This window comes from Culex quinquefasciatus, chromosome 3 (genome assembly GCF_015732765.1).
Source record: "Culex quinquefasciatus strain JHB chromosome 3, VPISU_Cqui_1.0_pri_paternal, whole genome shotgun sequence".
In the NCBI taxonomy this organism is placed as follows: Eukaryota; Metazoa; Arthropoda; class Insecta; order Diptera; family Culicidae; genus Culex; species Culex quinquefasciatus.
In genome coordinates this window covers 174,961,206-174,984,940 of record NC_051863.1, presented here as the reverse complement: position 1 = coordinate 174,984,940, position 23,735 = coordinate 174,961,206, and the positions used below count along the sequence as shown (strand labels likewise).

Here is a 23,735-nt window from a genome sequence, read left to right as displayed (position 1 = left end):
TCGACATTAGAAAATGGTGGGTTGTTTGGGACTTAGAAAACATCAATTTTCCTGTTTTTAAATCTTTGCATGGCAATATCTCAGCAACTAAAGGTCGTATCAACAAAATCCGAAAAAGCAAAATTTAGAGAATTTTCTCAGATTTTCAAATATATTTTTTTTTAGGTGGGCAAACATGGGCACTATTTTTAAAAAATCAAGAACTGCGACTATTTTGAAAAAAGTTACATAAAAATGGCTATAACTTGAAAACGGTGCACTTTATCAAAATTTCACTAGATTACTTTTTGATTGCAAATTCAATTTTACATCAAAAAATGAAATTAAAAAAAAAAATTGCGACCAATATTTCGTTTTTTTTTTGAAAAAAAATGTATTGGTTCAAAAAATCATAACTCGGTCAAAGATTTTTTGCCCATTCTGGAAATTTCTGAAAAGTTGGCATTTGATGTCCTCTAAAACATATCAAAAAATAAAAAAAAAAATAAAAATAGTGTTTTTTTTGCAAATCAAGTTTTAGTGACAAAAAGTTAAATAAAAAATCACCAAAAATTTTTTTACAGTGTATAATTTTTTTTTCAGTGTAGTCCATATCCATACCTACAATTTTGCCGAAGACACCAAATCGATCAAAAAAATCCTTCAAAAGATACAGATTTTTGAATTTTCACATATCATTTTTGTATGGACAGATGCCAAATTTGTATGGAAAATTATATGGACAAACTAATGATGCAAAATGGCTTCTTTGGGCATACCAAAGGCACCAAAAAAGTTTCAGTCGGACTAAAAAAAACAGAAAAAATTGAATGATCAAAATCTTAGAGAATTGCTCTATTGATAAACACAGGTAAACAAACAATAAAATGTGAATATTTCAAATAACCCTAGTGCCTGATGTTTCTTTTTTTTATTTATTTAATTTTTAATTTTTTATTTTTTTAATGTAATCTATATATATAAAAAATTTCGACGGTTTTGTTCGAACGCGAATCAGTTCCACAAAGAGCGTCGGATTGAGGTGCTCTTTGTTGCGTTTGGTTCGTATAAGTCCAAGGAAGGTTCTTACGCAAAAAAGTTACACCTTTGGCCACTCTGGAACTGATTCCGAAAAATCTGCAGATTATATGGGAAAAGTTACGTAAAATCAAATTATGATCACAGGAGGCTGAATAAGAAAAAAAAGCCTGAAACGTCAAAAAACGAAAAGGCAGAACGAAGTTTGTCGGGTAAGGCTTGTTTTTTATATTTTTGTAATAATTTATTTTTAATTTTTTTTAATGGGAATAATTTAATTTGAATACCTTTGACTGAAATTTGCATGAAAGACAGTGGCTATCAAAGGCAACCTAGAATTCAAAATATCAATTTATATTAAAATTCATTTAAAATATACTGCCGTTCTTCGCATAAGTGTCCCATGTCATTTTTGGATAATTCTGACTCATGGACTTCAAAGCACTTTTTAGTCACCAAGCAGTGGTGGCCGAGGCAGTTAAGTCATTGAGTAAGTCTGTCAAAGGTTCTGGTTCGATCCCCGAAGACATCATTTTTGGATTTTTTTTTTGGAAATGAGCTCGAGAGCATAATTCTCTTTTATCATTGTCTTGGACGATTGTTGCCGGTTTTGGGTGTAGTTGAATAATAGTTCAAATATAAAATTTTAAAATATAAAATTTTAAGGAGCCATTACACTAACGCAAACAAACAAACAAGCTCGCACTTTTTCTTGTTTGACAGTTTGCCAAACTCGCAAACAAAAGGCAGTGTAATGGCTCCTTTATGATTTTTTCCAAAGCTTGTATGAATAATAAGGGTGGTTTGTCGCACTTGCATAAAATCTACAAATTGCATGCAATATGTAGGAACTGCAACTAATTTTCCATACAAACTTTGGAGAAAAACTATTCGAAAACATGACCCCAAATTTCATGCTTCCACTCGAGTTGAGCCTGCGCAGAAATGTTATTGGTCGGTGTTATGTTATTTGTGATTTAAAAAAAAAACAATACAAACTGTTTATGCACAACTGTTTATTGAAATTCAAAAGAATATTGATAAAAACAGAAAAGAATAACGTTCTACAATTTTAAAGCTTCCAAAGTTTGCCGTTGCTACAAAATAAGATAAATCAATCTGGTTATTCGATTTATTAAGAATAGTTTTTTTTTCTACACGAACATTTCGCCAGCAAAGTAACCTAATCATCTCCAAATTTATTATTTTTGCTATCGCTTAAAATTACACAGTTCTCTTGTTTGGCGGTCGCCATCCTTTCTGTTCTTATCTTCTATTGCTGTCCTTCTTTGTTTTTTTGCTAAACTAGCACATTTTTACACTTCTCGATATTAAAAAACACCAACGAGAGCAACACGATATATGGGTCCGAGTCGTTTCTTCAGGGATGTGTAACGTATTTGTGGTTATAGTTTCGGTTAAAAATTCATATAAAAATTGTTCCGACCCGGATTATCACATATACAAATATATAAAGAGTTCTCGTGGTTTACTATTATGCGTTTCCCTAATGATAATGCCTAAAGGTTTATAAATAAAAATCAAGTTGCTGTTCAGGAAACAAAGATTTGAGTATGTACAAAACTTAGTTTGAATGTTAGCTGCCTTTTTCGGGGGCGCTACGTGAACTACGTGCTATACATGATAAATAAATAAATAAATGGGTAAATAAATAGTTGAAGGGTTCAAGAGAGACGAAAGTATCATTTTAAAGTAGTGTGTTATGATAAGATGGTAGTGGTAGATATTAAGGAAGGCTTCTAGAAGGTGGTCAACAGCTCCTCCTGGATGCTGTTGGATCGCAGCAACTGGCGTGGGGATTGACCACCGAGGTTGGAGATGGTCTCCGACTTGGTGGCCTCGTTCGTTTTCATCGAGTGGTAATATTCGGAGAATTCCTGAAACAAAACCATGGTGGCATGTAAATTATACGTAACTTTCGAACGAAGCAAAGATATCCTCCTTACCTTCAGACGACTTCCCGGGAAGATCGCACGCTCGCGTTTCTTCGTCATGAAGTCGGTATGGACAAGCCATCTGTGCTCGAAGCACTCCTCCACCGATGGACGTTTGCTACAATAGAAAAACAAGTCAGCATTTCAAACAACCACGCAGTGCAGACGTTACTTACGTTGGGGCTCGCTTGAAGATCAGCATCAGGAAGCGGGTCGACTCCTGCGTGACCTCCTTGAACAGATACTCGAAGCGATAACGCACAAAGCTGATGTTTGCACGCGTTTCGGCCTCGTCTCCGCCGTGGAACGGACTGTTGGCGGACAGAAACAGGTATGCCAAGCAACCCACGGTCCAGATGTCGGTCTGCGGGTAGGCAGCCTCATTGTTGAGCACTTCGGGAGCTGGTGAAAGAAAAAGAATCGTCGTTACCCCATGTTCAGTCACTGTATGACACCATGAAACTCACAAGTAAAGTCCAACCATCCAAGATTGGGCACCTTTGCACCCAACTTGGTGACCTGCTGGGCCGCTCCAAAGTCAACCAGCTTGATCTGGACCTGTCGCACCGACGACATGACGATGTTGTCCGGCTGCAGATCCAGGTGGCAAATTCCGCGCCAGTGCAGATACTGCAGACCGTCCAGAACCTGGCCGATGATCGTGGCAACGACCTGCTCGGAATACTCGGAGCGACTGCTGAGGTACGTCAGCACGTCGGCACCCTGCAGCTTCTCCATAACGAGGGCAGCGATCGAGGTATTCTTCGGTTTGAACGCCGCCAGCAGACTAGCGATACGTTCGTGTCTCAACGTGCGCAGCATGTCGAACTCACTCTCAGCAGCTTCGGCGACGCGTTCGTCACCCAGCTCGAAGATCTTCGCGACAACGATCTTGTCGGTGGCCTTTTCCAAGCCCTTCACGACGATCGAGTAACGACCGCGCGAGATTTCCGACATGAAGCTGAACTTTTCGTTGTAATTGCCCTCGATGCTCCACTTGAGCGGAGTCTTCTCGTAGCTGTAGTCCAAACGACCACCGCGTTCCTCGGGACCAACCTGTTGACCGGATTCGGTCAACTGTTGCAGCTGCTTCATGGCGCGGGTAATTTGGATCTTTGGCGCTCCCACTTCCAACGTGTGCACCGCCTTCGTAGGGATACCACGGTCACTCCAACCAATTCGGTTATAAGCGGCCAAACGGAACTGGTAACCGGTGGTTGGTTGCAGACTGTGCACCAGATAGAACTCGTGGTCAATATTGCTCGCAACATCGATCCAATCTTGCCTTCCGTGCTGTCTAATCTCCAAGCTGTAGCAAATAACCGGCGAGTTACCGTCGCTTCTCGGCTGCTTCCAACGCAGCAACACTTCCGTATCACTGACCGCCACTGCGTCCGGACTATCAGGTGCGTCCGGAATAATGGCAATCACGACTCGGCACCGAGCGACCGTCTTGGCAATTCGGTTGCTGGCAACTGCCTTGTAGATACCACAGTCGTTGAACGTCGCCGGATGGAACTGAATCACCGAGCGACCATCAACGTCATCCAGCACCTTGATACGGTTATTATCGGTGATGACCATGTCGTTGCGGAACCACGTTACCGATGGCTTCGGATCACCAACCGCGTAGCAGATGATCTGGTTTGGTTCTCCTTCACGAATCGAAATTGTCTGTGGCTTCTCGCGGAAGAACGGTGCATGACCTTCACGCTTTACCTCGATCATGGCTTCGGCTTCAGCGTACGATCCCAACCTGGTTCCAACCTCGGTACGGAGACGGCGACTGATGGTAATGCTATCGTCAGTACCGTAACGGCTGATGCGGCTTCTACGCTCGTCATCAATTTCTTCGTCCATGACGTCAGTAAAACGACGACGCTCGCGAATGATCGGCAGCTGTAAAATAAACCCCAAAATTAGTACCTTTCTAACCTAAAACAACCCTCTCTGTTACTTACGCTCTGATCGTAGTTGCTCTCGCTGAGCAGGCTGGGCGACCGGTGCTTGGCGATCTTCATGTACTCACGAAGACGGCACGGGAAGGTGGTGTCACGCAGCTGCAGCAGGTACGTGTCCGGTCCCTGCTGGTAGTGGCTCTCGGACTTGAACGAAGCCGTCTCGTAGTCGGGATGGTTGTCCTTGGAGACGTATTCGTCCCACTTCCTGCGCTTGTGCGGGGTGTCCTCCACGCCGACCGGTGGTGGAGTGCCCTCCGGAGTAAAGATGATACCAGACGGATAGACCATCTTGGACGGATGGTCGAAGCAGCTCATCAACGGGCGTCGGCGGTACCATGTGCGGCACGAGGCATTCGTGTACCAGTCGCGGTAATGGTAGTAATAGCGGCGCAGACGATCCGTACCAATCTGATACTCCTCGAAGGTTCTCTTGTAGATGACATCGAACCACGAGTGATTCAGAGCTTCCTTGATGGTCATACGGTGATCGTCCTCATAAACCAGCAGCCTGGTGATGAAGTCACGTGCCTCGGTAGAGATAAACTCCCAAACAGTGCCAACAAAGGTCCACTTTCCATCGCGTACCTTGGTGAGCGTTTCACGATCGTTGCGACCCAGGAACGGGCTGACACCTCCCAAAAGAATGTACGTAATGATACCGATACTCCACATATCCTGACCCAAGCCAACTCCACGGCGATTGATAACCTCTGGAGCAACAAACTCAGGCATACCGTAGTCCAGCGTGTAAAGCTTATCGTCTTCAATGCGGCGAGACAAGCCAAAGTCGCAGATCTTCAGGTTATCGCTACCCGGGTGGGCAATCAGCAGATCCTTGATGGTCAGTCCCATGTGACCAATTCCTCTGGTGTGCATATGCTCCAGACCCAACAGAATCTGGTACACATAAATAGCGATCTGACGCTCAGTGTAGTAATCGTGAACAAGCAGATTGTCACGCACCAACTCACCGCCAGAGGCAAGCTCCAAGATCAATGTCAACGACCTGTTGATATCGAAGGCGTCGTGCAGGCGGATCAACTTACGATGGTTCAAGATGTTCATGATATCCACCTCGTTGAACATGAACGGTCTCAGATCCGGACTTCCGTGCATGATCTTAGCCGCAAAGTTACGTCCGTTGGAACGATCCACAGCGTGGTAAGTGATACCCTGGGTACCTCTACCAATCTCATCTCCAATGTCGTAAAAGTCTTCGCACACCTTGTTGCGAGCGCGAACGTACGGAGTTCTGTGATGAGCGTTGTACACGTAGTCTTCCTCGTTATCTTCAACGTGCACCATAACCGACGAGCTGATCGATCCGATAGCGTTGTAAGCGCTCAGCGAATACAGGCCCTCGTCCTTCTTGATGGCATCGGTGATCAGCAGAACCCAGGTGTCTGGCTCGTAGAAAATCATCTTGACGCGAGTAGATTCTGTGATGGGCTGCCAGTCCTTGAACCATTTTACATCCGGGAACGGTACTCCTGCGATCTTCGCCTCAATACGTCCCGAGCGACGACCCATGATGAACACTTCCTCCGGGCGTTGCAGGAATCGTGGATACTCTCCGAGTTCCAGGCAGACACGTTGCTTCACAGAGCCGTACTCGTTGCTGGCGACTGCCTCGTAGACGCCAACGTCACGCTCAGACATGCGGTTGATGAATAGCGTAGCCTGGCCGTTTCTGGTGTAGCTAAAGCAATAACGACCTCCGGCTTCGATCTTCTGATCGTTGAAGTAGTAGGTCATTGTTGGCTTCGGATAACCATACACAAACCAGAACAGGCTAACGTTGTGGTTCTTGGTGCCGAACTGAACGGGGAACTCTTGGCGCAGGAACTCTGGCGTAATGCCGGTACGTTGATCCTTGTGCGATGGACGCTCTACGTCGAAGTTGTGGGGATAGAGCGGAGAAACGTCGGGGCGGTAATCACGTCCCGGTCCAAGGTATGGATAGAAAACTGGCGCATCTGGCTCCAGCTTCTGTCTATACGTCTGGACATAGGGACTTGGTTCACTAACGCCATACTTGTTTTCAACGCGGATGCGGAACTTGTATTCACGGAACGGTTCGAGGTTGCGCACTTCACACGAGCAGCTGCGCAGTCCAGATTGATAGGTATACCAGTCTCCGTCGGGAAGCTCCATCATTTCCATTTGGTACGTGATTGGATAGCGCGGAACGGTCGTCATCGATGGCTTCCATGACAGAGTCAAACGACGATCGGACAATTTCGAGATGATCGGTCTGTCCATGAGCGGGTAAGGCGTGCTATGCAGGTAGTCCTTGCCCTTGCCCTTTCCGTAACGACGGCGTGGATGGGCGTCAAGAGTTTCGAAACGCAGGTTTACATGCGCCAACACTTCAGCAAGGTTGTTGAAAATCTTGCATGTGTAACGTCCAAGATCCTCCTCCTGAACGTCGTCGATGATCAACCGAGAAAGACCGTTGATGTCAGCTTCGATGCGGTACTTTTCACTTGGAACCAGACGATGTCCGTCACGGATCCATTCCACAGTTGGCAGCGGGAATCCATCGACACAAGCAGTAAACTTGGCCTTCATGTTTTCTAGAACTGTCATATCGACTGGTTTCTTCATGAAGTACGCTGGCAGTGGCTCATCACCCTTGGTCAGTTGCGACACGACATCCAGCTTGGCTTCGATAGTGCTGCTTCCTTCGCGATTGGTAGCGATGCACGAGTACAATCCCGTGTCAGACTCGTTACATTCCTTGATGTACAGGCAGCAATGTTCTCCCTCGTACTTCATCTTGTAACGATCGTTGGCAGAAATCGGAGTTTCGTTCTTGTACCACTGTACAGTTGGGCGTGGCACACCGACCAGCTTAGCCGGGAACTTGGCTTCCAATCCTGGTAGCTGTTGAAGATCCGGGAAGCGGTACACGAAGTTCGGCTTCTGGAACACCTTACGAACAGTGGCCGAGGCCTTGGTCTCAGTTTCGCCCAATGGGTTAGCCATCAAGCAAGCGTATTCACCAGAGTCGGATGTCTCAGCCGGAGCAATAGTTAGGCCAACACTCTTACCGTCACAAGTGACAGTAACGCGTCCAGTGGGTTGCAGCGGCTCTCCGTCCTTGGTCCAGATGACTTCGGGTGCTGGGTTACTAGCGAAGCGAGCACTGAACGTAAGCTCCTTGCCCTCATCGGCGATAATGTCCCGAATACCTCCCAGGAAGGTTGGTGGCTCTTCTCCAATCGAGGTGTCAGTGACTGGAAGAACAGTCACGGTAGCAGCGCACATGGTATCTCCATTCTCGTTGGAAGCAACAACCGAGTACTCGCCACCATCGGTTCCGACCGCCTTGTCGATGGACAGCCAAGAGCTTCCCTCACTCTCCTCTGTGATCTTGCAGCGATCACCAGTGATTTGCGTTCCGTTGTGAAGCCAATTGATGGCTGGCATTGGATAGCCAACAACCTTGACGTTCATCTTGATCGGATAGCCCTCGACAATGCTGATGGTCTGCAGCTCGTTGATGAACTGGGGCTTCTTGGCCTTTGGAAGAATTTCCGTGATCGATGCGGACGTCGCCGAACCGACCGAGTTCTTCACCTCGCAGGTATAGATACCGGCGTCCTCGGGCGTGACGCGATCGATAATGAAACCAACCAGTCCGTTGGGCTCGTTGATGAAGTTGATCGCACGCGTTTGGTGGATTGGAATGCCATCCTTGAACCACCTAACTTCCGGCATCGGGTAGCCAGCAATTTCAGCTTCCATGTGCAGTTTATCTCCAACGACAATCTTGTGGTCCTGGAGCGGACGGATGAACACCGGATATCTTTGCTTGGCTGTCGGGAAGCAATCATTGGTTAATGGGTGTACTCGATTATGGTCTGCATTGGTAACTTACGTGTGATCGCAACAGAACTCTGCGTGGAAACATCGCCGCTCTTGTTCGACAGCACCAGCTTGTAGCAACCGCTGTCACCGGGATCAACCTTATCGATGACCAGACGGCAACGTCCGTCGTGTCCATGGGTGATCTTGACGCTGAAAGAGTTAGATTAAATAAGTTTACTTTATAAAATGAACAAACCATTTAAATTGCTTACTGATCATCAGCGATAACTTCGTTGCCATCCTTGTACCAGGTCATCTTCGGCAGTGGGCTACCATCAACAATGCAGGACAGCTCCAAGCGATCGTCTTCCTCCAGATCCATAGATCTGTCCAGTCCCTTGCCAAACACGGGCTGCTCGTTCTTGACCAAAATCATGAACTTGGCCTCGGTTTCACCACCGATGCTCGATGCCAAGCAAGAGTACTGTAAAGAGATTTAATTTGAACCATGCGTCTTGGTAGCACGCCAGTGCATACTCACGTTTCCTTGCAGCTCAGGCCCAAAGTGGGTGATGAACAACTCACTGGTCACCTCAGAGTCACCAGTAGTCACGACCTTGACCTTGGGTTCGTTCGATTCCGGGTCGATTTCCTCCAAATCAAGTGGCGTTCCGTTGCGGAGCCACTGAATGGCAGGACGTGGAACGCCGCGAACTTCAACCTTGTTGTACACATCGGCCCAATCGTGGACGTTCAAGCTGTCCGGTTCCTTGGTGAACGTTGGCTTCGTGGCTGTGGAAGTTTAGTTAGTTAGCTTTTTTTTGGTCGCTAGGTTAAAGTCAAGATAACACATACTGTGCACGTTCAGCTTAGCCGTTGCAACGGTTTCGCCAAAGTTGTTCGTAGCCGTCAAAGTATACGTTCCATGTTCGGCCATAGCGCAGGACTCCACCAGAAGGGTGTAGATTTCCTTCTCGACGTCGGCAATAACGTCGCAGTTGTCGACGTTGCACAGATTGATACCGTCCTTGGTCCAGGTAACCTTCGGCTTGGGGTTCGCCTTGATCAGCACCTGGAACACACCCTGTGTGAACGGTTCCACGGTGATGTCCGACAAGTTCTCGATCTCTGGCTTGAGCAGCACATCCAGCCGGCAGTTGGACTCGTTTATGTCGTACTTGTTCTTGGCACGGAAGGTGTAGTTACCGGTGTCGTAGTGACGACCTTCGGCAATGTACAGCGTGTACGTGATCTGCTTGAGGTTGTACTCAAGCTCCTGGATCTCCGTCTTCATCTGGATGAAGTTGTCGGCTTGCACCTCGGTGCCGTTCTGGATCCAGCTGATTTCCGGCTCCGGATCGGCCGTAAGCGTGACACTCAGCGTGATCGGTTCGTTCTTGTGCACGGAGATGTCCTCCAGACCCTTGCTCAACTTGGGACGGCGGTACTCCTTGCAAGCTGTAGAGTAAGAGTTGGTTAGATGGATTCATTATCAGAGTTTGAGGATCTTACGAATAACAGTCAAATTGCACGGCAGCGTCTTCTCGCCGATACGGTTCTTGACAACGGCCTTCCATTCTCCAGCGTCGGCTTCCTTCACGTCGCGGTTCTCGATCTTGTAGGTAGTCTGCAAAGAAAGGTCTGTTAGTAATTGCATCATTTAAAATGAGTCAACTGATCAACTTACTCCCGAGTCAGTGAATCGGATGCGGTCGCTGGCCTTGACCTCCTCTCCGTTGTGGTACCAGATGACGGCAGGGCGCGGGATGCCATCGGCTTCGACGGTCCACGACAGTGGAGCGAGTCGAACGTAGTAACGTCGGCGATGTCGGTCTTCAGAATCTCCGGGGACGCTAGAGGTACAAGTTCAGGGATTAGTTCATGTTGATGGGCACGACTGAGGTTTGTTAGTTTGGAAACATATTTACAAGTGTTTAGAGACACTATTTACATAGATTTGTTTGAACTCATTCGGAAGAAGGTAAGTGGTTGCTATCCACTACGACAGGTGCGGTAGAAAAATAGATAAGCCTGACTAATTTCACGACTTCTGGTTCTGCTCTTCAGCAGCTTCTTCAGCGGCAGCAGCGCAGTATCTACAGGCACTAAGCAGCCACCGAAGCATTGAACTGCCGTTGTTACAGTTTGGTTTGGTACATGAAGTAAAGTTTCGAATTGTTGCCCAAAGAACTTACCGCCAATCGCCTCTTTTACCACGGTAGATGCGGACAGGAAGCGAGACATAGGAGGACCAGTACGGTTAGCTGAGCTGAAACCGGCGCGGTAAGCGTTAGTCACTTGTGTGCGAGTGTACAAATTTCGAGGTAGCATGCGGCCAATCGAAACACTCAAAGTGTGTTGTACTATGCATGGAAAGTGTGAATGTTTGGTGTAAGTGTTCAACAGTGGTAGAGGTGAGAGTTAGATGTTTCAAATACTACCTTCAGGGCAAGTGGCGCGGTTTGCATCGGATTCTTGTGGCTTCTGAGACTTGTCAGCATTAACTTCAGTGATGTCTTCTTGCAATGAAGCTTTCTTGGGCTTGTCCTCAGTCTGCTCGAGTTTTTTCGCTTTCTCGGCGATTTCGTCAACAGATTCTCCTTTCAACAGAGCTTTCTTTTTGCTAGCTGTCTCATCGGTCAGCTTCTGCTTTTCAGACGCATCCGCTTCGACTTCGACGGATTCTTCGCTCTTCAAGGCTTTCTTAGACTTGTTGTCCTCCTGTGTTTCTTGTGCTTTAACCGAAGGTTGAGTATTTTCCACTGCTTCTTCTTGTTGGAAGCGTTTGCCTTTCTTTGCTTTTTCAGTGTCTTCAGAAACGATAGGTTTCGCTTCTTCAGCTGCTTCTACGTCGACTGTTCCCTTGAGCAACGCTTGTTTCTTTTGTGCTTTTTCTGCTTCGCTCTCATCGACTGATTTACCTTTCGGACCTTCAGCTTCCTCAATGGATTCTTTTGAAAGAAGCTTACCAGCTTGGGAAGTGGCTTCATTTTTGTCCACTTTAATACATCCCTCATCGACTTCTACATTGCCGCCTTCAGATTCTTGCTTCTCGAGCAGACGAGCTTTCTTTGCGCCCTCGGCCAGGTCTTCTTCAAAGCGAACCCTCTTGCTCTTCTCCGAATCGTTCAGATCGGCATCTTCTCTGGTCAAACCTTGGGATTCTTCGGCTTGCTTCGCCTGCTCAGTGAACTCTTCCATTCCCGGTCGGCTGGACTGTCGCGACAGCAGCTCGTCATCCGAAGCCGACGTAATGGACACTCCTCGCGAGTATCGTCCACCTCCCGAAGCGGCTTCGTTGTCCGATTCGAGCTCTTCTATGACGAGACGCGTTCCGGCGGATTCGTTCACGGTTAGGCTGTGATATTGAGCCTTCTCCTCTGGAGATTTGAACGTGATACTGTCGATCTCCTCCACGTGCAACGCCGAAGCGTGCGGTCTGTTGGGGAAGATGATACGCTGGGGCACTTCCAGTGGTGAGCCGCTGTCTTCTTCAAATATAATCGTCGTCGCGCGCATCTGGTGGATCGAGTGGGACTCTTCGGTACCTGGGAAGAGGTGTATGTGTTTGTGCGTGTGTGTTTTTGGTAGGTGCTTGAAAATGTGCGTTTTTTGGGATTTGGGATTCAAGGATAGGGTCAATCAACGAACATGTTACCTGTGACTATCGCGGCGTGACTCTCTTCGGTGTGCACCGAGATCATGATGGTCTCTCCGTTCTGGCCAATTTTGGTGCATTCGCTGATCATGTGGTGTGTTTCGGCGTTCTCATCGGGGCTCGCTACAAGGGCTTCTATTCCCGGTAGAGAGTGTACCGAAGCAACACAGAGCATGATTTGCGGGATTTGTTTTGGTTTTGTGTAGTTCAGGTGTATGCAACAAGTACAGACAAGGGCGCGTAGCATCACAAACGACGTGGAGATCACGTCGATACGGGACCGGGTGTTTGGCAGGTGTGGGTGTGTGTTGATGGCGATGAATAGGTGTTGGCATGTGTATAAACAAGTATTAATAACAATGGGTCATTGACTTAACACTACAAACAATGGGATTTTATGTACACGAGCTCGAAAGACTTGCATCAAAACAACTTGGTGGAGTACTTGAGGTGAAAAATCTTCACTAAAAGGGGCAAAGAATGGAATCAGAGGTTTCTATCATACAGTGAACTTGGTGCCTGGATAGTGTACAAGTTGTTGAAGGAATTCCGTTTACCCTGATCGTCCAATACAAGAACAACTTCCTCATCGACAGCAGGTTCGGTGCTGCGTAGAACAATCTCGATCTCTTGAACCGGCACCGGTATGGGCGGCGGTTCCTCCGCGGCAACCGGTTCGGCCAGCGCGATCTCGGTTACGAGTTCCTTTCGAACTTCGATCGTAACTGATGTCTGCTCGCATACCGGACTGTCCTCCTTCGGAGGCACTTCCGGAACAAGCTCGATAACGGTCTGTTCGATCGTTACCGTGTCGGAAATTAGCAACTCTTCGTTGCTTTCCTCCACTATTGCTTCCTGCTCAACGTACACGGCTGAATGACAATAACATTAAGCGATTTATTGTTGTTTAATAGAACACATAAGGATATTATCACAGTATCTCCCAGAAAAAAAGAAAAAACTCCGCAAAGAGTTAAAGTTCACAATCAAAGTCAGGTCAGGTGGTTATTGACAAAACACGATTTCCGCTTGTCAACATATAGAAGAACACATATTCGCTGCCACGGCTGGCAGCGATCGTTTTTGTAAACCAACAAAAAATAAAGTCTAAACACTAGAACATGTATAGAATCAGCTGCAAGCATGTAACAATACTTACTTTGCACAACGACCCTCGACTTGCTGGTAGCGGTTCCCATGGCGTTGACCGCACGCACCTCGTAATCGCCGGAGTCTGCTCCGCGGACCATGGTCAGCGAGAGGGTGTAGTTCTCCACCCGCTGGCTGTCGCGCTTGATCGTGAGACGAGCGTCGGTCTGCACCGGTTGGCCGTTCTTGAACCAGCTGATCTCCGGCACGGGCTCCGCGTAGATTTCGACCTCCAGAGTCAGAGTAGTGTTCTCGTCGACTTCCGTGTCCACCAGTGACTTGCGTACCTTAGGCGAACACTGGATAGTTGTCTTGGCGCTAGATTCGTCCGAACCGTATTCGTTGGTGAACTTGGCCTTGTACACACCCTGCAGTTCTGCCTTGGCTTCCTTCATGATCAACTTGTAGTACAGTCCTTCCTCAACCGTTTTGAACTCGTTGCGGGATTCGGTGATCTCGACGTCATCGATGTACCACTGAACCTTTGGTCGTGGGTAACCGTCGGCCTTGATGCTCATGACCACATTGCTATCGCCCTCCTTGCAAGTGATGGCCTCCAGCTGTTCACGGACCTTGGACTTGGTGTTCACATTCACCTGGGAACGCTCCGTAACGGTACCGTAATCGTTGATGATATCGGCCGTATACAACGCAGTGTCGTCACGGTTAGCCGCGTGTATCTTCAGCGTGTAACGATTATCTTCTTCGATAATCAGAATACGCTTGCCATCGGGGAACACCTCCTTTCCTTCCTTGTACCAGCGCACGATCGGCTTGGGGTTACTGTCCGCCTTGACGTACAACTCGATGTCCTCCTTCTCGTTGACGATCGTTTCCTTCGACAGACCGTGCATCAGACGCGGTGGAGAGTTGATGGTGAACTCCCAGAATTCGGTTGCCTGGCTGATCTCGTTAGCGGCGATGATCTGGAAGAAAGCATTGCTTGGAGTCGAGACATGAAAATTGAAAAATGGGTCAACCTACCGAATAATTGCCAGCATCGTCCATGGTGGTCGGACTGTACTTGATGATGTGATAGTTTTCGGCCGTCAGGAACTTGATACGGTTGTCCTCCTTGAGTTCCTTACCGTTCTTGTAGAAGCGAACGGTAGCCTCCGGCACGGCATTGACTTCCACGGACATCTTGAAGTTTTCGCCAACCATGACAGAGGTGTCGTGAGGCCGCACGATACTTGGTGGACACTTGACGGTCAGATTGATGAAGGTAGAGTCTTCGCCAAGTTCGTTCTGCGCAACGATCGAGTAGGCACCGGCGTCCGAAGATTGCACATCCATGATGACCAGCGATACGGACTCGGCGTCCTCGTAGAGGAACTTGAAGCGACCACCGGGTTCGATGATGGTGCCCTCGTGACGCCATACGAGCTCCGGCTTGGGATAGCCGTGGACTTTCACCTCGAGCATAGCTTTACCGCCAATTCGCGACAGTGCGTCCTTCGACTCAATTACTATGTGCGGCTTGGATGGGTCCTGCATGAGTTGGTTGACTTGCCCCTGAACCGTGAGTTCAGCACTACACTGGATATTGCCGGAAGCGGTTGCGGCAACACAAGTGTAGAGTCCAGCATCTTCAGGTTTCACGTGCTGGAAGACAAGCGCCAACGAGTCGGAATCATCCGCCATTAGCACCTTAAACCGCTCTTCAGGATCGAAGGGAACACCGTTCTTTTTCCAAACGAATTTACTCTTATCGTCGAGAGTGTCCAGCTCGTTAAACAGTTCTCTCTGGTCAGTAACCAGAAGCTGGGCTTCGGTTTTGGTACTGCCGAACTTGTTGTAGGCCGTGCACGAGTACACACCACAGTCGCCCTTGTGGACTTCCGGAATGATCAACTCGTAGTACCCACTGTCCTCACGCTCGCGAACGACCTTCATACGCTTGTCAGTGTCAGAAATCTCACGATCGTCTTTGCAGCTAAACAGAGAAACGAAAGATCGAGACACGAACATTAGAGGACAACGTCCCACCCACCGCGAACTACTTACAATCGGATCTTCGGCTTGGGATCTCCCTTGACCTTGACCAGGAAGGTCAGGTAAGTCTTCTCAACGACCTCGGTGTTTCTAAGTATGACGCTAAACACTGGGGCGTTGGTTTCCGAGAGAGCCTTCCTCTGCTCTGGGGTCACTGCGTGGGAACAACCAAAATGATGAATACCGGTGATGCCGGTGACCTACGGTGACCTCTCCCCGACGAAGCTACTTACACTTCTCCACGGTGAGTTGCGCCGTACAGGCGGCATTCTCCGAACCGTTGATGGCCCGTGCCGTGTAGGTGCCGGTGTCCTCTTCGCGACAGTGCTGAATCTCCAGCGAGTACGTCAGGTTGTCGGCTTCCTTTGTGATGACGCGATCCGCCAGCTTGTCATCGAGCGGCTTGTTATCCTTGAGCCATTGCACGCTGGAACGTTCGTCCAGTTGGCACGAGAACTTGGCATTTTCGCCAGCTGGTTTTGCAAGAAAGTAGCAGATTAGTTTGGGGGTTTCACAAGGGGTTTCGGTTTGCTGTAGAAAGTTTTGATTAGAGATTCTAGTAAGGTTTGTGAAAGTGTTCTACTGAGTGACAACGTTTCGGTTGCCTTTGGTATAGTGTGCTTGTTCAGGGTGTAATGTCCTCTGTTTTACTTAAGGTTTTCACTTGAAAGCTGTTTAGATACAAGAAAGATAACTTGGATTACATAGAATTACCATTATTTACTGGGTCACTCTACACTGAGAAGTAGAAGCGTACTCTACGAAGCTAGTTTAGATATGTACTCAAAGCTTTTATACCCTTAATTTGAACATTTATTTGAAGCGGACAAGGGACTCCAATAAGCTTGCTTGAAGCGATTATTTATGTTTGTTTCTCGTTTCGATGATGATGTGGGTATTTCGATGTAAAGTCTTGTGTCTTTGCATAATCTGTAGAAGACTCGAATGATCCTTAGTATCAAATGCAAATGTGCCAAAAATCCATACGTATGACATTTCCATTTGATCACGGGGTACTACTGCTTGTGTATGACTATACGATCTACTGGAACGACAACTTACGCTCAACGCACAGACCATGAATGGCCTGCACAAAGTGGGGCCGAATGTTGGTTGGCACCCGCAATTTCTCGGTTTGCGTCGCCGACATCTTCTCCAGGTGCTTGTCCTCGAAATCGGCCAACTCCTCGAGTTGCGCTATACGTCCAAAAATGGTCAAGTTGTTGGGTTGGTTTAAGGGAGGTTTGGAAAGGAATTAGATTGGTATTAATGTCGAGAAGTGCACACACGCAGCGAACAGGAAATGGTATAATCTTGAGATGACAGAAAGCATGAGTTCGTTTTGAGTGGTTTTTAATCAAAAATTGTTTTGGTTAGCTCACGAAATTTCTTTTATTCTTTCGGAAAATTTGCTTAAAGTTGATAGAACATAACAAACAAAAAAGAACAGGATGATTCGAAGAGGCTAGCTGCAAATAAAGTACAATTCGATATTTCAGACGAAGACACAGTTATACGGGTAGAAGCATGCTATTAATCGCCATCAATTTGCCGATTCGAGCTGGTGCATTGTAGCCAACGGGCTTGCCGTACTACGGAGTGCGAGTTAACAGATAGAGAGACAACAGAGGACACAAGCGTCCAAACTACTAACTGTACCTTCTAGTGAACGATTCTTAAGGGAAGTGTATCTCGACGACGATCTAGAGGTATACTGATCTTCCATCTCTAGTTCTTTTTCAATCAAAACGACGTTAGGATCAGCAGTACAAATCTTTTCGCCGGTAATCGGATCCTCCACCGTGTACTGATACTCGTAGGCAGGTTCCCTTGGCTTTCGCTCTTCTTCTGGTTCGGGGAATACAATACTAGAGAATTCACCCTGTTCCGCCTTGTGAACTGTGTCCTCGGCGTACCGAACTGTTTCACCGGTTTTACCAATAAGGTGCTTAAGACCTTTTACCTTCCGGTGAGCGGCTGCTGTAGAATAGTCCGGATCCGGAACGTCGATATGGCCTTCAAAGAACAGCTGTGTCTTCCGTTCTAGTTCGTCGGTATTGACCACAAGCTTTCTGGTGATCTTTGGTGGCGGTGGTGGTGGTGGACGTTCCTTCTTGATGAATACCTCGATAGTAGCCTGATATACTGGTGGTGGAGGTGGATCAAAGAAAGTTGGTAACCGAAGAGGCGGTGGAGTTCGCTTGCCTCCACTTCCGTCGCCTGACCCTTCTCGGTTATCTCCTCCCTGATTGCCTTGGCTGCTCTGATCTCCACCAGATGTGCCTTCCTGTTGATCAGATCCTCCTTCGTTAGAACTCTCTTGTGGCGGAGGTTCTTGCTGCTGTTGAGAATCTGAACCGTTATCTGCCGCCTTGGTGATCTTCGGAAGTTTCGAATCGGATTGCACCGCTAACTTTTCAACCTTTGGCAATTTCGATTCCCTCTTGTTCGGTTCGTCACTGTCACCTAATACTGTCTTTACCGATTCCCTTGTTGCTTGAATCTGCTCCAAAAGTTCCAACGCAGTTTCCTTGATCTGCTGGATCTCTCGCTTGCTTCTCTGGTCAAACTTCCTACGTATTTCTTCCTCCTCTGCTTGTCGGATTCGCTTGGCCTCGACAAGGGCTGCCTTCTCCTTAGCGTAGATCTCGTCAAGCTTAAGCTTGAGTGATTCCTCTCTAGATTTCTGCTCTACTAGACTCTCTAGAGAGGGTTCCTGATCATCATCCGCTACAGGGGTATCGTAACCTGTTGTGCTAGCGGACTCTGCTGTAATTATGTTCAAGTTCAAAAATAATGTAAAAGCCTGGTATACAGTGCAGATGAATTCAACAAACGTGTTCGGTCCGTAATGTATTCACCCAAACGGATCGAAACAATAACGCATTCAACTTACCTTTAGTTTTAGCAGGTTCGGACTTCTTGTTCAGTTCCGGTAGCTTGACTGCTTCAACCTTCTTCGCGTCGAACGGCTTTTTATCTGCTTCCTTTGGCTTCGGCGATTCCGGTGTCTTCACGGCAGGAGTATCAACCTTTTTAACAGGTTCTGGTAGCTTAACGGCTTCAACCTTCTTTGCTTCAAATGGCTTTTTCTCAACTTCCTTGGGCTTTGGTGATTCCGGTGCTTTTACAGCTGCTGCTGGTGTTTCAACCTTCTTGGCCGGTTCAGGAAGCTTGACTGCCTCAACCTTCTTTGCTTCGAATGGTTTCTTCTCAGGTTCTTTCGGCTTCGGTGGGTCGACCTTTTCCGGCTTCTTCTCAACTGGCTTAGGACTCTCTGGGGCCTTTGTTGGAGTCTTTGGTGCCTCTGGAAGCTTCTTCTCAACTGGCTTTGGACTCTCAGGAACCTTAGTCGGTGTCTTTGGAACTTCAGGAAGCTTCTGTTCTACCGGTTTTGGACTCTCTGGGGCCTTTGTTGGAGTTTTCGGCGCCTCGGGAAGCTTCTTTTCAACTGCTTTCGGACTCTCTGGAGCCTTCACTGGAGTCTTCGGAGCCTCTGGAAGCTTCTTCTCAACGGGTTTTGGACTCTCTGGAGCTTTCACTGGAGTCTGTGGAGCTTCTGGAAGCTTCTTCTCAACGGGTTTTGGACTATCTGGAACCTTTGTTGGTGTCTTGGGTGTTTCCGGAAGTTTAGGCTTCGGTGACTCGGGTACCTTAGTTGGAGTTTTCGGTGGCTCTGGTGTTTTCACAGGCTCAACCTTCTTCTCAACTGGTTTTGGACTCTCCGGGGCCTTTGTTGGAGTCTTAGGAGCTTCGGGAAGCTTCTTCTCAACTGCTTTCGGACTCTCTGGAGCTTTCACTGGAGTCTTGGGTGCTTCGGGAAGCTTCTTCTCAACTGCTTTCGGACTCTCTGGAACTTTCACGGGAGTCTTCGGAGCCTCTGGAAGCTTCTTCTCAACTGGTTTTGGACTTTCAGGAACCTTCACTGGAGTCTTTGGAACTTCAGGAAGCTTCTGTTCTACCGGTTTTGGGCTCTCTGGAGCCTTTGTTGGAGTTTTTGGTGCTTCAGGAAGCTTCTTCTCAACTGGTTTTGGACTCTCTGGAGCCTTTGTTGGTGTCTTGGGTGTTTCCGGAAGCTTTGGCTTCGGTGACTCGGATACTTTGGTTGGAGTCTTTGGTGGCTCTGGTGTTTTCACAGGCTCAACCTTCTTCTCAACTGGTTTAGGACTCTCTGGAACCTTCACTGGAGTCTTGGGTGCTTCGGGTAACTTTTTGCTAGCTGGTGGTGGACTCTCCGGCTTCTTAACTGGAGTTTTTGGCGATTCCGGTACTTTCTTTGGACTTTCGGGAGCTTTCACCGAGTCTAGCGGTTTCTCCGGCACTGGAATCTGCAGTCGTGGACGATCCTTCTTGTCGACCTTTGGCTTAGGCGATTCGGGAGTTGGTTTCGATGCTTCCTCAGTTTTCTTCTGAGCTTCAACTAGCTTGACTGCTTCAACCTTTTGCGCGGTAAAGTGCTTTTCTTCGGATTTGGCTAGCACTGGAAGTTTCGACTCCTGCTTGCTCTTGGTAACTTCTTCTTCGTGGTCCTTCTGGAACGATTGTCGGCGAGCGGTGTGCCTGGCTTCGATCTGCGCTAGTTTCGATTGAGTTTCCTGTACTTCGACAGTTGCCTTTACCTCGGTTACTTGAGTTTCTTGAACTTGCTGTTGCCTTTGCTTGAGTGCCGCGTACTTTGACTCGATCAGTTGGATCTTCGAAAGAGAATCTGGGGTCAGTGGTTCGGCTGCAACAGCCGGCTTTGTCTCGACAATTGGAGTAGTCGGGATAACTTCAGTAGTTTCTTGCTGAACCTGCTTGCTCTTGTACTTGGACTCTAACTGTTCTAGTTTGGACAGTGGTTTTGGTGTTTCTTGCTTCTGTTCTTGGACTACAGTTTCTTGAACTCTAGCTACAACGACTTCTTGCTGTTGTTCTTGCTTTTTGTATTTGGATTCAATCTGCTCAACCTTGGACAGCTGTTCAACTGGCTTTGTGGGCTCTTGCTTCGGTTGCTGTAGCTGCTTCTGCTGTTCTTGCTTCTGCTTGAGGGCAGCAAACTTGGTCTCTACAATCTGGAACTTGGCGTCGACTTCGTCAGATTTTTGCTCGAGCTGCTTCTGCTTTAGAGCTGCGTACTTGGATTCAATCTGTTTGATTTTCGAGTCGGCGTCAATCGGTGAGCTGGACACGGAGTCTAGCTTGGTGCTGGTTACAACCTGTACGGATTCTGTCTTTACCTCTTCGCTGACTGTGGTCGCCTGTTGGTGCTGCTTCTGTTTTAGGGAAGCGTATTTCGATTCAATCTGGGCGACTTTGGAGACGGATTCTTGTGCTTGGACTGCCGATGCTGCTGTTGTGGTAGTTTCGACAATTGTTTGCTGTTGAGCTTTAGAAACGGACTTTTGCTGGGTCGATGAGGTTTTCGATTCGACTTTTGAAACTGATTGCTGAGAAGCTTCGACAACTTGAACCTTGGATTGGGCTTCAAGTTGTACTTCTTGTTGACGCTTGACAGCTGCCGATTTGGACTCTTGTGATTGAACCTTGGTTTGAGCTTCGATTTGCTTGCTTTCCTGGACTTGAGTCTTTGATTGGGTGACGGCCTTGGATTCTTGTCGCACTGATGAGTTTTGCACAACAGTAGAGCTTTGAACTTGAGTTGTGGATGATGTTCTACGTTCCTGAACCTGAGTTGTGGAAGTTTGAACAACTTGTTTCTGCTGCGTGACTTGTTGAACTTGTGTGGATGAAGATGAGGTTCTACGTTCCTGGGTTTTGGCTTCTTGTTTGCTGGAGTTGAACTCGAGCTTTCGGGACTTTTGGACCTCGAATGCAGCGAGCCTTTCCGAGACACTGGCGGATTTCTCCTCTTCTTCTTCGTCAGCCGCGACCACTACTTCTTGGCTGACGGTTTTCTGCACCAACTGTGCGTCGTCGCGGTGCGCCTTGTGCTTGAACACTACGTAATTGTCCGCGATGTCCGACGGTTTGATATTCTCGTCGGTTTTGTGCGCTTCGATGCGCTGCGGTAGCTTAATGATACTTTCGTCGATGTTGGTTTGGGTCGGATCTATACGCAAATCGTCGTTAGCGTGCTCCTGCAGTGCAACCGCGTTGTTGACGTACTCCTCGATCTCGTAGATCCAGCGCTTCTTCGCCTCCTCCGAGTACGCGATCAGATGCACCACCGCACTGCTGTCTCCTTTTCCGGCGGTCTTTGGGGCTAGCTCAAAGGCACGGGAATCGATGTCCTTGATTTGCGCGTCGGGTAGCTTAACGATATCCTTAAGAATAAAAATCGATTTTTCGTCCGAGAGGCGTTTCGCCTTGGTGATGAGAATTCGAGCCTTGAATAGAAAGAGGTAGCGCTCCTTGATCTTGTTCTCCTTGTCCTTGACGCCGAAGTACTCGTGGGCGAGGACGCGACCTAGCTTCTGGAGGTTCCCGCGGAAACCTTCGATGCTCTCCAGATACTTGTTGTTGGCTGCTCGACTGGGCACCGAGAGCATCAACTCTAGGGCCTTCTGGAGGTCGGTGACATTTTCGCCGAGCGCGTTGGAATATTTCAGAAGTTCCTACAGATTGCGAAACAAAATTATTAGATTTTTCATCTTTTTTTTGTTTTCTTTTTATTGCAGAGATCGAAACTTCGCTGATGCCAACCAGGTAAGTAACTTATTGTGAAAGAATATGACAGAGAATGTTGTTTTTTTTAAAAAAAAAAAACGAAAGTCACGGTTTTGTGAAACACCTGTTAAGTTGCATTTGAGAATATGATTCGGCTTAGCCAAAAATATCTCAAAACGCACCAACAAGACGCACCGCAGCATATTGCAAACATCGTCATTTTGTAAACATCGTAACTTATTTTTAGACACATGTGTTGGCAAATGACACGTTTGTTTATAACCACCGGTGAATTCATTCTCAGGGGGTTGGCTTGGAAAAATATGGTATTTTAAAAATAATACACAGACTAATAGGGTGGTGATGAAAAATCAACAATGGGGCAATGTGTTCCGGTAAATTAAAAAAAACAGGTCAGAAATACGTTTAGGAATGCTTGTAAAATAATCTGAATCAATTGTCCTTATAATTATTTTAGCGTTATCGCACCTCACCGTGTTTGCCTCAAGACAAACCAGACACAATTGTTTCAAGGTGCGCTTGAGTCGTTTACCATGTCGTCATCAGCAGTTTGACTGACTCATAGACATACGTTTGTTAAATCATTTGCCCCACTTTTGAGACCAGTCAACCTGTACAGATTTGTAGCCGGGATTTGGATGTGAACTTTTACAAGGCGTGAAGAAAATTTATTTTTTTGTGTGGATTCAATTTGAATGATGAGCAATTTACATTAATGATTCATAGTTCGAGTCGGTGGCATCTGGTTTTGGTAAACAAGCGTTTAAAAATATTCTCACAGAAATTATACAATCAAAATCCCGTGCTCCTCAGGTGTGGAAGAATGTTCTTTTTATAAAACCACGCCCACATTGTTTGTTTGAAGAAATGTTTCATTCGGCAGGGGTACACAAAATTCCACCTACGCACGTCTGCTACCGTTTTATGGTCATGTAACGTAAACGCCATTTCAACGAATTCGACCCTTATCCTGATCAAGTCAGATGTAACATAGTGCCAAGAAAATCGTTCCTAGACCTAAGTTACCTGAGTGGCGTATAATTCACAGAAAAAAAAGGTGAATTTTGGAATTATGAAAATTTGTTAGGTTGAATATTACCTCTTTTTTAAGTAATATTACATAAAAAATGTGTAAAAATAGAACCTGATAAAAAATTTTCAAAAACATCAGTTCCTGATGCAATATTACACTTTTTTTTACACAAAATCTGTTATCATTCCCTGTTGAATATTGCCATCATTTTTTTTCTGTGTTTGTATCGCCCTAAACCGGAAAGACAGTGTTGTTTGGCTAAATCCAACAACTTGAATATAATATTACTTTTCTACAAAAAAAAATGAATATCTGCAACGTTGAACAAGGTCGCGATCCTTCATCAAGGTTATTATTTATAGTACTTTCCCCCCAAAAATATCTCAGGGCGATTTCTCAATCCCCCACGTCGAGTGTGTGGGCAACTTTTTCTCTCCGCCCACGCATTTATCTCGCGGATCGTCTGGAAAACTAATGCGTGACGCGCCGTTTGCTAACCTTGGCGGCGACCTCCCGCGTTCGGA

The 23,735-nt window shown here is 47.0% G+C and overlaps 1 protein-coding gene across 1 annotated transcript in view; it reads right to left on the bottom strand.

Moving 5' to 3' along the window:
• Positions 1-2,017: 2,017 nt before the first annotated feature.
• LOC6047868 (obscurin) overlaps positions 2,018-23,735 on the bottom strand; it is a 79,151-nt gene continuing 57,433 nt past the window's right edge. The window contains exons 9-30 of the mRNA XM_038261358.1: positions 19,141-22,105; positions 18,445-19,077; positions 17,208-18,317; positions 16,611-16,745; positions 15,782-16,021; positions 15,561-15,702; positions 14,538-15,489; positions 13,564-14,479; positions 12,405-12,539; positions 11,188-12,294; positions 10,961-11,015; positions 10,434-10,599; positions 10,259-10,373; positions 9,602-10,204; positions 9,288-9,538; positions 9,019-9,230; positions 8,817-8,956; positions 4,934-8,754; positions 3,440-4,871; positions 3,149-3,374; positions 2,985-3,090; positions 2,018-2,915 (exon numbers count right to left, since the gene is read on the bottom strand). Coding sequence (XP_038117286.1) covers positions 2,778-2,915; positions 2,985-3,090; positions 3,149-3,374; positions 3,440-4,871; positions 4,934-8,754; positions 8,817-8,956; positions 9,019-9,230; positions 9,288-9,538; positions 9,602-10,204; positions 10,259-10,373; positions 10,434-10,599; positions 10,961-11,015; positions 11,188-12,294; positions 12,405-12,539; positions 13,564-14,479; positions 14,538-15,489; positions 15,561-15,702; positions 15,782-16,021; positions 16,611-16,745; positions 17,208-18,317; positions 18,445-19,077; positions 19,141-22,105 — 15,600 coding nt within the window. The 3' untranslated portion in view covers positions 2,018-2,777. The remainder of the gene's footprint in view (positions 2,916-2,984; positions 3,091-3,148; positions 3,375-3,439; positions 4,872-4,933; positions 8,755-8,816; positions 8,957-9,018; positions 9,231-9,287; positions 9,539-9,601; positions 10,205-10,258; positions 10,374-10,433; positions 10,600-10,960; positions 11,016-11,187; positions 12,295-12,404; positions 12,540-13,563; positions 14,480-14,537; positions 15,490-15,560; positions 15,703-15,781; positions 16,022-16,610; positions 16,746-17,207; positions 18,318-18,444; positions 19,078-19,140; positions 22,106-23,735) is intronic.